Below are 12114 nucleotides of genomic sequence, written 5' to 3' on the forward strand. Positions count from 1 at the left end.
GAAAGTTTTTATGGTTTCGGAAAGGTCTCATAACAAAGTGTAGCATTTAGTGGGTCTTGTCTAATTCAGAGATTCAACTAGGTTCTGGTTCTACTTTACATGTGCTATAAGAAGAAGATAAAACCAGCACATCACAGTATTGATAACACTCAGCATGTGATGCCTTTCCCTACAAATCAAGTAAATTAAAAAAAAAAAAAAAAATTCCCTTTATTCATCCCATGGGGGATTTTTTGTCTCTAGGGTCTATTCCAAGGGAAGACTGGAATAACCCAGGCGTCAGCTGCAAATTGAGCTAGGGCGAGGTGATTTGCTCAAGACAACACAGCGCAGTGGCGGATGATCGAACTTGGTACCTTTCGGGTATGAAGCAAAGACTGTACCACTGAGCCATGCTGCCCCTAATCACTGTACCTAACCATTATCACTTTTCTCACTAATCTCCCTCAAACCTCTCCTCTATCTCGATCCTCCCCTCCCCTAATCAGCCTCAGGCCAGCTATGCCTCCATAGTCTCCCATACATTAGAATTAGAGTGAGGCTTGAGACACTGGTCAAACGTGCTTCATACACTCACCCCCCCCCCACCCCTCCCCCCCCCAATGCAAAAAACAAACACTCAAAAGAAACGCACACTAGACTCATTAACTAAAACATTTGACACCACACTGAGAATGATGGCAGCGTTCATTTCAATTCAATACACAGGCAAAAGAATTTTATCAACGAACGAGAAAGTGAATGCCCAGTTTGTTCCAAAATTTCTGTGTTGCTAATAATATGAAAATAGAGGGATTAAAAAGGGAAATTGAAGAGTGTTCCAAGAATTCTGTGCTGCACTGTATCATCATAAGATAATTCAAATGAAAATAAGTTTTTAAAAGAACTCAAACACTCGCACACACATCATTTTATTCATTTAAAATTTCCTACTAGACAACAAACTGTCTCAAATATCACAACATATTAAACGACCATCTCTGCTGCTCTCTTTCCAAAAAAATAAAAAGTTAATTCTCTTTCACCGCCACAAACACACTTTTGTTACAATGTCATCTCTCTTACATTTTATAAATAATAACTTTTCCTACTTTTTTATTTACTGACAATAAAACTTGAAAGAAAAATCGATGCATATAAAACAAACTCTTTTTTAAGATGGAGAGTTCTAATCTTGTGTCACTGTTCATACGTCCCACACAGCACATTCAGTCAGTCCCAAAATACAAACATTGATACAAAAGACCAGTCTATAGTCGAGGCAGTCCTTCAAATGGATCATACTTTTCATCCTCTGCAGCTGAGACCGCGGCAGCTTCAGCGGCTGCTTTGCTTTCTATAGCATCTACGACTTCGTACATCTTGACTTTTTGTTCCTCTGTCAACCCGGGCCAAGTCAACTCAGGATCTGGGCAAGAAAAGAAGAAAGAAACAAACAAAATAACATGAGTTTTTCAGTGTCAAGAAGGATCTTTGTTTTCAGCATCAAGAAGAATCCTTGTTTTCAGTGTCAAGAAGGATCTTTGTTTTCAGCATCAAGAAGAATCCTTGTTTTCAGTGTCAAGAAGGATCTTTGTTTTCAGCATCAAGAAGAATCCTTGTTTTCAGTGTCAAGAAGGATCTTTGTTTTCAGCATCAAGAAGAATCCTTGTTTTCAGTGTCAAGAAGGATCTTTGTTTTTAGTGTCAGTGTCAAGAAGATCTTTGTTTTCAATGTCAAGAAGATCTTTGTTTTCAATGTCAAGAAGGATCTTTGTTTTCAGTGTCAAGAAGGATCTTTGTTTTCAATGTCAAGAAGGATCTTTGTTTTCAATGTCAAGAAGGATCTTTGTTTTCAATGTCAAGAAGGATCTTTGTTTTTAGTGTCAGTGTCAAGAAGGAACTTTGTTTTCAGTATTAAGAAGAATCTTTCTTCAAGAAGGATCTTTGTTTTCAGTATTAAGAAGAATCTTTCACTTCAGGCCACTCAGAGAAGGATATCTGCATTTTCATTGGCTGTTGTATTATGGCTCACAGCAAGATATCGTTAACCATTTATAAATTGTATTCCTGTTTCCTTAAATTTTTTAGACCATTTCATAGATCACTATGTGGATAAATCCTCCGGGTAATTTTATATCGATATACAAGATATTTATTCACAAATGAAATGAAGCACAAAAATCAGGACTTTGATGCCCTGACAATATATCCGCTCTGCACTGTGTATTGAATTTGAATTCTAATAATTTAAATTTACTGTGGATATCGATGACTGAACCGTTCTTCTCCCCATTGGTTGTTCTTGGAGTAAAAAAGACGTCTTACTTCTACGTCATGGCACAAGACCGAAGGGCTAGAGCTCAGGTGGTCGCTGGTTCGGATAAGTAAGTTCTTGGAGTAATGAGTGAATCCTAACTCTCAGTACCAGATCTGCCTACATAAAAATATTTTTAAATTGTAGTTTTTAGGAGATAAAAATAGTAGTCGCTATAATCTGTCATCTGCATTTTTTGTGGCCAGGGCCTGGACAAAACTAAGTAATCTCATTCCAAGACAAAGACAGAAAGCATGTTGGAAAACAGATATAGGGGGATAGAAGACACAGAAAGTACCTCCCTGCCCACTATGGGAGGTCAGGAACCCCACCCAGGAGTGTATCTGATGTCATTCTCCAGAGAAGAAACATCAGGGCAATTTACCAGTGAAATTGAAGGTCGGGAATTTAGTCATGTCAACTCCAGTAGCTTGGTAGGATCTCTCTAAGGTGCCCAGCATGTCCTTCAGTAGAGCCTCAGTCTCTGGTGTGGCATCCACAAGCTTGCCACCTGCAGACCTTGACAGAAGGGAAAACAAATGTCAAAATAAAATTTAAAAATCAAAACCAAAAAAATAAAAAATTGAAAACCAGGTGACTATATCTCCAGAGCAAACCTGAATCGAAACTAGGAAAACAATTCAATGCCATGTTAAAATGGTAAATTTCCTTCTAAAGAGAAGGGAATGAACACAAATGTCAAAAGCAATGTTAAACACCTGGTAATCAATCTCAATTTAGCACTACTTGACTTATGACACACAATACTTTCAGCTCATAGTCATACCAGTACAAGGGTAGAGAAAGATGGTAGGTACACAACACTCATCAAAACAGTATGTGTTGTAGGAGAATCTCAAACTGTAATTCTGCTCATTTTGGCCTGTAATTTACCCCGAGATAAAACAATTAACTCGCTCAATCTTAGAGATTTTTGCTACTGTTCAAATTTGGTAAAAATGTATTAAAAATGAGCATGTACATAGATCGTTTTATTCAACTATCATTAACATGCAAAAAACTAAAAACATTAGCTTTGATACTATGCCTATAATTTGTCTCAGAAAAATGTAATAAGTAGGCATGGGGTAAAAGTAACCCGGGTAAACTATGGATATAGTCGGTGTTAGGGTTGAGTGAGTTAAGAGGATGGGTCAAACATTTTTTATTCGTTTATAATTATAAGCTCTCCAGTTTTCTTTTTCTTTTGTTATCACTCTCATTGGTTTCAAGTAGTCCTGACAGCTCATTTGGTAGAGCACTCGCTTCACAAGCAAAGGGACTGAGATTGATCCCGGGTGTGGTTGAGGACACACACATTGTTACATACACATCATTTCATAGGTTATGTATGTTTCACTCACTTGGTTCGGTACTCCCTGATCTTATCCACAAACAACTGCTGAATCGGATCCAAAGCCCCAGCCTTCTGGACAGCAACTGCCGACACACCAAAGTGTCTGTGTGTTTGTTGTGCCAAGGCGGCCCCAACAGAGGGAAGTCTTTGCAACACCTGCCTCAGCATTTTCTGATGAAAAAGAAATAGAAGCAATGATATTGACAAGTCTCCACTTCAATAACCACTGAGCACTGTACGATGGGAATCAAGAATTTTCACTTGCATAAAGGAGCAGAACTTGTTGACACCGGAGATGATAATGGCAATTTATAAAAAAGGAGGAACATGTATTGATCCGTTGGTCAAACTTAAATAAAATGCAAAAATAATGTATAAACTATCATAGTTATGTAATATATCATAACTAGAAATAGAGAGGGAGAGAGAGAGAGAGAGAGAGAGAGAGAGAGAGAGAGAGAGAGAGAGAGAGAGAGAGAGAGAGAGAGAGAGAGAGAGAGAGAGAGGAAGAGAAGAGAGAGAGAGAAGAGAAATTTTCTGCAAGAGTAGCATATGAATTGATCTTTCTTAATTGGAATTTGTAATGAATTATGTAGAAAATAAAATAAAATAAAAACAAAAGAAAGAAAAAAGGAAAGAGAGAGAAGAAGATGAAAAAAAAAAAAAAGCCAAAAGGCTCATATCACAGAGAGAAAAAATCTAGACCCATTTGTCCCATCGACCATCAACTAATCAAACACCGCATGTCGTGTGTCGCTCTTGACACCAGGTGCCAATCTGTATAGGCTGACGTTAAATAAACGGTGTTCTTTTTCTAAAGTGTAGGGAATGGTGAAATATTTGTTGTATATCTTTCAATCGGGGGCTGGTCTTAGTCATCCCATTATATGGTACCTTGACATGGACATAGAGATTCATGAGAGCCTCCGATTCAGTTCATCATTACTTTGTTTCACTTAACTCATTTTTTTCCCCTAATAAACTTACTTTGAATAGAGAGATTTACCTTTTAAAAAAAAAAGTAATAAGTAGCAAGCCTTATTTGTCAGCCCATGCCTTCGTTATATTTACTGTGACATTTTGAAAGAAGACATATTTTGCATGAGAAAGCCTATTCACCTCTTTTCTTTTTTTTTTGAGCGAGTCTATTCTTTTCTCCTTTTAGTTTGGCCTTTTGTTCCGTTTCTGAGCATGAATTTCTTAGAATTGTTTTTTACTTTTAAAAAATTATTGTTTGTTTTTTTTCTCCTCTGACCATTTGATCGCTCTCTGAATATTTCTATTTGTTTGCTTTTTAATTATTTATTCTTTTTAGACACTTTTTGAGATCGGAGTGGGGACAAATATAACAATTTGCTAGAAACTAGAAAGGAACCAAGAGAGAGAGAGAGAGAGAGATCTTTTTTTTTTTAAGGGGGGGGGGGGGGGAAGAGGATGGATGGGACATTTATCCCTTGCAATATGTTCTGTAAAAAGAAGACGGAATTTTTTTTTTAAAATAATAATTTTAAAAATTTTTTAAAGTGGCGGAACCAGGATTTGAAGCCACAACGCTGATTCTGGTAAAACTTCCAGGGCAGACGACTAAACCATTCAGCCATGACATCCATTTCAAAGTCGTCGTATATTGTGTATATTGTAGTAACAACTGATTTATTGTTGGTTAATTTTACGTTTTTATTTTTATAGATATTTTATTAACTTCCCTTATTTTTATGTGGATGTGCATTTGGAAACATTGCATATTCTGGAATGTGGATAATTGTTTAAAAGAGCGGAGCTTCAAATATATGTCCGGGAATAACGAATTTTCATTATCCCCAGGCCCAGACAGGTGTCTGGGAAATAATGACAGCCTTTTTTTTTTTCTCAATTGGGATTGGGGCTGGGGTAGAAAGAGAATGGCCTAAGTCCAGGCTTGGGTGCATTTTCAAAAATTGCTTTTATATCACAATGCATTTCATAGTATTTCATAAAGTATGACCTTTTAAGAAAATTAAATAAAAATAATCCACTGGCCACCGGGACTCGACTCAATTCTCATTCATTCCCAGTCAGTCCACAGTGCGGATGGTTGTGTTCTTCAAATAATACGGCTAATAGTAAACTTGAATTATTATCAATTAAGACGCATTTAAAATTTGTAAATTAATAAACACGGTGTCACTTCTATTTATTTCAAATCTAAGTAATAAAAACACAAAATTTTACCGATCTACTTGCTCACCAAATTGACCTTAGCAGAGAGTCAGAGAGGACAGGAAGTTGAAAAAGAGAAAGTAAGAATAAGTTCACATAACGTGATTCGACGTGATTATGATTTGCTATTGCATCGTGGAATTTATATATCGATTTATTTTACGGCCACCCCCCATCCCCCCCCCTACCCCCCCCCCCTTCATCATCTATCACATCATCGTTATTATTATCATTTTTATTATTATTATTATTATTATTATTATTATTATTATTATTATTATTATTATTATTATCATTATTATTATTATTATCATTATTGTTGTTGGTGGTGGTGGTGGTGTTCTTCTTCTTCTTCTTCTTCTTCTTTTCTTCTTCTTATTATTATTATTATTATTATTATTATTATATTATTATTATTATTATTATTATTATTATTATTATTATTATTATTATTATTATTATATTATATCATCATCATCATCATTATTATTATTATCATTATTATTATTATTATTATTATTATTATTATTATTATTATTATTATTATTATATTATTATTATTATTATTATTATTATTATTATATTATTATTATATATTATTATCATTATATTATATTATTATTATTATTATTATTATTATTATTATTATTATTATTATTATTATTATTAATGCATTTGTCTGTTGGTTTGTTTTCTTCCACAGCTCCATGTTACTAATTTTTTTCTCTGGCCAATGTACTTTCCAAACAAAAAGAGCTTTTATATAGCGCAATATCCACTTAACGTGCTCAAAGAGCTTTACAATGGGTCCCTGGCCAACAGCAACAATTAACATTTAGGTCGGGACATGGCGCCTGTTAGGCGATATTACAATTTTTCGGACAAAGACAATGCTATTAACGGCCAGTTACTCATTTTACACGTGAGTACGGTGAGAGAATGTGAGTAAAGAGCCTTTTCCAAGGACTCAACTATGCGGAGAGCGAGGCTCAGGGCCTTCCGATCCGAAAGCAAGTGTCACACCACTAGACCACATATCCGCACTTTCAAAATCTTTCGCAGACATGAGTTGACAAAGGTTTGGATTTTATTAATAACTGTCTTGGCCATCCTCCATGTTTCCGACCCGTACCTCAAAACTGCTTTAACATTTGTATTGAACACAGGGACTTTTGTGCAAGTTGTAACGGTGTTAGATTTAATAATAATAATAATAATAATAATAATAATAATAATAATAATAATAATAATAATAATAATAATAATAATAATAATAATAATAATAATAATAATAATAATAATAATAATAATAATAATGCTGAAAACTTATATAGCGCTATAACTCCGAGACACCCGACTTTGGCTGAAACATACTCATTCACACACACAAGCATACACATACACACACACACACACACAACACACAACAGAACACAAACCAGAAATATCCTACTTCTCATACCATCTACTAAAGACGAAACAAATATGTTTTAAGCGAACATTTAAAAATAGACAAAGATTCTTTTTCACGAATGCTCTGTGGTAAGGCGTTCCAAACAGAGGGTCCCAAATGAGAAAAGGATCTCATTCCAGCATTTTCTCTATTCGAGGGACAACTAGTTCGGTGGAATCACTGGCGATTTCCAAAAATATTTCAAAATGAGTTGGAAGCGGCCCTTGCTTTTCTGATACGGGCCTTTACATCTTCACCCGTGCCTCCATTAACTCTCTCATTACCTATTACCAGCTATTTTTAGAATTTCCCCTGAAAATCCACACCCACCCAGCACAAAAATAGACTTTTCTTACTCAAACAAAAAAAAAAGTAACAAGTGAGCTCCACAACACAGTGTTGAGTATTTATATTATAGCTGTAACTAAAGCATTTCTTTATATTTTGTGATGTACAACAGAAATCAGAATGAGAAAATTGTCGCTTACATCGTAACAAATGTGACGAATTTCCTATGGGTGGAACACTTCCAAGGTATGTGAAGCTGTCCACTTCCTCCAGGACTGTTCCATTTTCATATTCATATTCACATAGTTGAACAGTCTTTATTATCCGTGTTTTGCTGCTCTTCCTTTATTTGTAAACAATTTTGAATGATTTTTCGCATGTGCATACAGTATTACTAGCTTCATAAAACTGAGCATTTGTATTTCAGATTTATTTTATAAATTTTGCGTAAATGTGGGTCAAAAGTCCAAAAATGGGTCAATTTTTGATGTTTCAAAATTGATGAACTTTGAAAATCAATAATAATAATACTATTGTAGATATTGGAAAATCGATGCTTAGCTCGAATGAAGGGCTCAAATACTACTTGTGTACCTATTTTCATGTCAATAACTTGTCATTTGGCGAAGCCTTAGCATTTTGAAAACTACTTCATTATAGGGTATCAAATTTCAAAATGGCGGCGTTACCATGGTAACCAAAAACTGAAATTTAGGTTTTCAATTTTTTTCCCTCTAATTAGGATGTACATAACCTAAAATTACCACTAAAAGTCAGCTACTTATTACATTTTAGAATTTCGCCTTCAGGACCCGCCCATCCCCTTAACATTGGTGTCTTCTTTGGGTGAATGTCGAGGCCCAGTCTCGATGAAATTTGAGTTGAGACCAGTTTCTCTCTCCACTTGTTGTTTTTCTCATGATCCAGTCGATGGAAAGTAGTAACAGTCAGAAATGGTGAGGGAGGAATCCCTGCCGTACGCCAGATTTCACATCAACTACTACTACTTCTACCACTACTGCTACTACTATTACTACTTCTTCAACTACTACTACTACTTCTACTACTACTCTACTACTACTACTACTACTACTACTACTACTACTACTACTACTACTACTACTACTACTACTACTATTACTACTACATACTACTACTTCTCATTTTCATTTTGTTGAAGTGTTTATTATCCGTGTTAACATTTAATATTTGTGTCTTCCTTAGGTGAATGTCGAGGCCCAGTCTCGATGAAATTTGGGCCACTTTAGAAGTTTTAGATTGCATCTGCTTATGGCTTTGGTCGAGAAGTCGTGCCAGATCATCTGCAAAATCCAAATTTTCGAGTTCAGACCAGGGAGTCCATTTAATTCCGTTTCTCTCTCCACTTGTTCTTTCTCTCATGATCCAGTTGATGGAAACTAGGAACAGAAATGGTGATATGTTTTAAGGGTTTTACGGCGCTTTCAAAACATTAAGGTCATATCAGCATCAGTAAAAAGGAATAAAATGGATTGGAAGGTCGTGGGTTCGAGTCTCGCTCTGCACACAGTGAAGTCCTTGGAAAAAGACTCTTTACTCACCGTACTCAAGTGTAAAATGAGTACCTGTCCATCAACAGCGTTGTCTGTCGGAAAAAATTGTAATATCGCCAAACAGGCATTTCATTATGTCTTGTTCTACATGTTACGTGTTGCTGTTGGTCAGGGACCCTTTGTAAAGCACTTTGAGCACATTTAGTGGATATTGCGCCATATAAAAGATCTAGTTATTATCATTATTATTATTATTATTAAATCGCCTGATAATCTTTCAAAGAAACTACACCTTTTACAAAACCAATTCGCACGAATTGTTTTAAAGAAGGAAAAAAAGAGAACACATACCCACAGTGTTTTATGAACTCCACTGGTTGCCTGTTAAAGCTACGATTGATTATTTGAAAATTGAGCTTTTATATAGCGCACTATCCAGTAAATGTGCTCAAATCGCTTTACAAGGGGTCCCTGGTCAACAGCAACATTTAAAATGTAGGACGGGACATGCCGCCTGTTAGGCGATATTACAATTTTCCGGACAAAGACAACGCTGTTAACGACCAGGTACTAATCTTACACCTGAGTGTGGTGAGAGAATGTGAGTAAAGAGTCTTTTCCAAGGACTCAACTATGCACTGAGCGAGGCTCGAACCCAGGACCTTCTGATCCGAAAGCGAATGTCATACCACTAGACCACATAGCCGCACGATAACATTGCAATGTTCACCTTTTTATCTGAAGGATTTTATTAATGATTAACAAAATTAAAAGACAGAACCATAAGGATGAAAAAGAATGGATAAGCAATCTTCATAATACAACAGGTTTAATTACATAATTTTTGTAGTGTCACATCATAGAACAGAGTTACCCTAATTTACATTCTTATAAATAATTCCGTTTGTTTTTAAGGGTTTTACGCACTTGCAACACATTTAAAGTCATATAAGCGCCAGTAAAAGGGAAGAAAATGGGATCGCATAGCTGCCAACTTTTCAAAATGCAAAAACGTATTATTATACGCGGTGCGGCGCGGACGCCCAATTCATGTCTTAAAATGGCATATTTATTAATGTACTTAAGTACTAGAATGGTCAGAACTGTAATACTAAGAGAAGCTTACCTTTATCATCATACTGGGTAGGCATAAGTGATGGGGAGGTGGTGACAGAAGCAGATTACTGAGGCTTGGGCTTAACAGCCTCCTTTGTGGCGAAAAGTTTCTCCCAAGATAATTTTTATCAGATTTTCTTCTTTTTTCTTTTTCTGGATTGGCCAAATCGTACTAAGTACGATTTCATCGTACTGGTTGGCAGCTATTGGATCGTAATAAGTTCTGGAATTACAAAGAAAGCACCCAAGAAAAGGTAAGACAAAGGGGAATTGGTTCAAATTCCAAGAGCACAGTATCCAAGTACTTAGTTTGAGATCACCTAAATGTCTCATCCTGACGTGAAGCACAGGTCCCCACTAAGAGTAGAGGAACACACCAAAATGTTTACAAATCATATCATATAACATGTAAACAAAACATCATACCGTGCCTAAGAGAGAGATGATTTCCAAGGGGAAAAAATGAATCTCACAAAACTGTACATTTGGCTGTTTCCCTCTCAGCCAGGGGCAGGACAACACCAAGTAATCTCATTCCAAGACAAAGACAGAAAGCATGTTGGAAAACAATAGGGGGATAGAAGACATAGTAAGTACCTCCCTGCCCAATATGGGAGGTCAGGAACCCCACCCAGAAATAATTCCATATTCTCAACTTTTAAATGTTGTTGACAATAGTAATTTTTTTAATGCATGGAATGTATATTGTGCGCCTAGAGCTATATTGCATGGGACAGGCGCTATATAAATAAATTACATTATTATTAATTATAAAAGCTCAAATATGTTCGAAATTTTTTGGGGGTTTTTTTTGTTTTTGTTATATTAACAACATAACCTCCCAAAATTTACAAAAAAATGATAAAAGTTCAAAAGTTCAAAAACGTTTATTTTAGGCAATTGCCAATGATAAAAAGAACAAAAATAATATATGAACACGTCAAACGCATTCCTTCCATATTACATCTTTTTATTGAAAGCTCAAGGTTCAAACATTTCATTTTTACGTTCATTCCGACTCAAGTCAATGACCTCAAATATTGTATGGAAAAATACACACGATCCAATTTAATGGAATGGTAGTTGTTTAAGTTTAACGAACTCTGACCCATCCCCCCACCTCTCTTTCGCACACTGCAAGCTAACACGCACGCACGCGCACATACACACACACACACACACACACACACGCACACATTTTTACACATATCATAATCACAACAACAATAATAATAATAATAATAATAGTATCATTAACAATATTAAAAACAAAAATACTACTAATAATATTAATATTAATAATAATAATACTAATAATAATACTAATAATAGTAATACTACTACTATAATAATAATAATAAATAATAATAATAATAATAATAATAATAATAATAATAATAATAATAATAAAGCAATCAATTAGAAACTTTTTAAAAAAGATGGAAAAGAGGAATATATTATTTGTATGTTACAAAAATTATTTTAAAAGGCAAGTTGGTATTACATATGTGACAAACTGTATCAAGTTGGTATTATATCAGAATAGGATTGTTTTAGGATTTTACAGCGCCTTTAAGTTATTTGATGTTTTTGTTTTTAAGGGGTTCACAGCGCTTGCAACATATTTAGGTCATATCAGCGCCAGTAAAAAGGAAGAAAATGGAATGATAGTCAAAAAATTATAGAATTACAATTAAAGCACGCAAGCAAAAGTGAGACAAACGGGAATTAGTTAAAAAAAGAGAGCAGATATAGATTCCATGAGCACACCATCAAAGTACTTGGTTTGAGATCACTTAAAAGTCTCACCCAGACACCAGGACAGGATTCCAATAAAAGGAACACACTCAAATGTTTACAAAATATGTTCAAAA

General features: G+C 35.1%; 1 protein-coding gene across 2 annotated transcripts; it reads right to left on the bottom strand.

Moving 5' to 3' along the window:
• Nucleotides 1–892: 892 nt before the first annotated feature.
• On the bottom strand, nucleotides 893–5947 carry LOC144959710 (ATP synthase-coupling factor 6, mitochondrial-like). Of its 2 annotated transcripts, none has more exons than XM_078892392.1 (4): nucleotides 5880–5947; nucleotides 3660–3823; nucleotides 2681–2814; nucleotides 893–1408 (listed from the first exon to the last, which is right to left on the bottom strand). In XM_078892392.1, the coding sequence occupies exons 2-4, from the start codon at nucleotides 3818–3820 to the stop codon at nucleotides 1251–1253; spliced, it is 453 nt and encodes a 150-aa protein (XP_078748518.1). In that variant the 5' UTR covers nucleotides 3821–3823; nucleotides 5880–5947; the 3' UTR covers nucleotides 893–1250. The 2 variants fall into 2 exon arrangements, with proteins under 2 accessions (XP_078748518.1, XP_078748517.1); XM_078892391.1 differs by having other exon boundaries at nucleotides 5864–5947.
• Nucleotides 5948–12114: the final 6167 nt, after the last annotated feature.

This window comes from Berghia stephanieae, chromosome 14 (assembly GCF_034508935.2).
Source record: "Berghia stephanieae isolate SIO BIC M18660-M18661 chromosome 14, UCSD_Bste_1.3, whole genome shotgun sequence".
In the NCBI taxonomy this organism is placed as follows: Eukaryota; Metazoa; Mollusca; class Gastropoda; order Nudibranchia; family Aeolidiidae; genus Berghia; species Berghia stephanieae.

Bases quoted from the DNA above. Each gene is read 5' to 3' on its own strand.
- LOC144959710 (XM_078892392.1), bottom strand. From the start codon at position 3,820: ATGCTGAGGCAGGTGTTGCAAAGACTTCCCTCTGTTGGGGCCGCCTTG. The intron at 2,815-3,659 runs GTGAGTGAAACA...CCTTCTGTCAAG, and splicing joins ATCAGGGAGTACCGAACCAA to GTCTGCAGGTGGCAAGCTTG. The intron at 1,409-2,680 runs GTAAATTGCCCT...TTTCTTGCCCAG, and splicing joins CCCGACCTTCAATTTCACTG to ATCCTGAGTTGACTTGGCCC.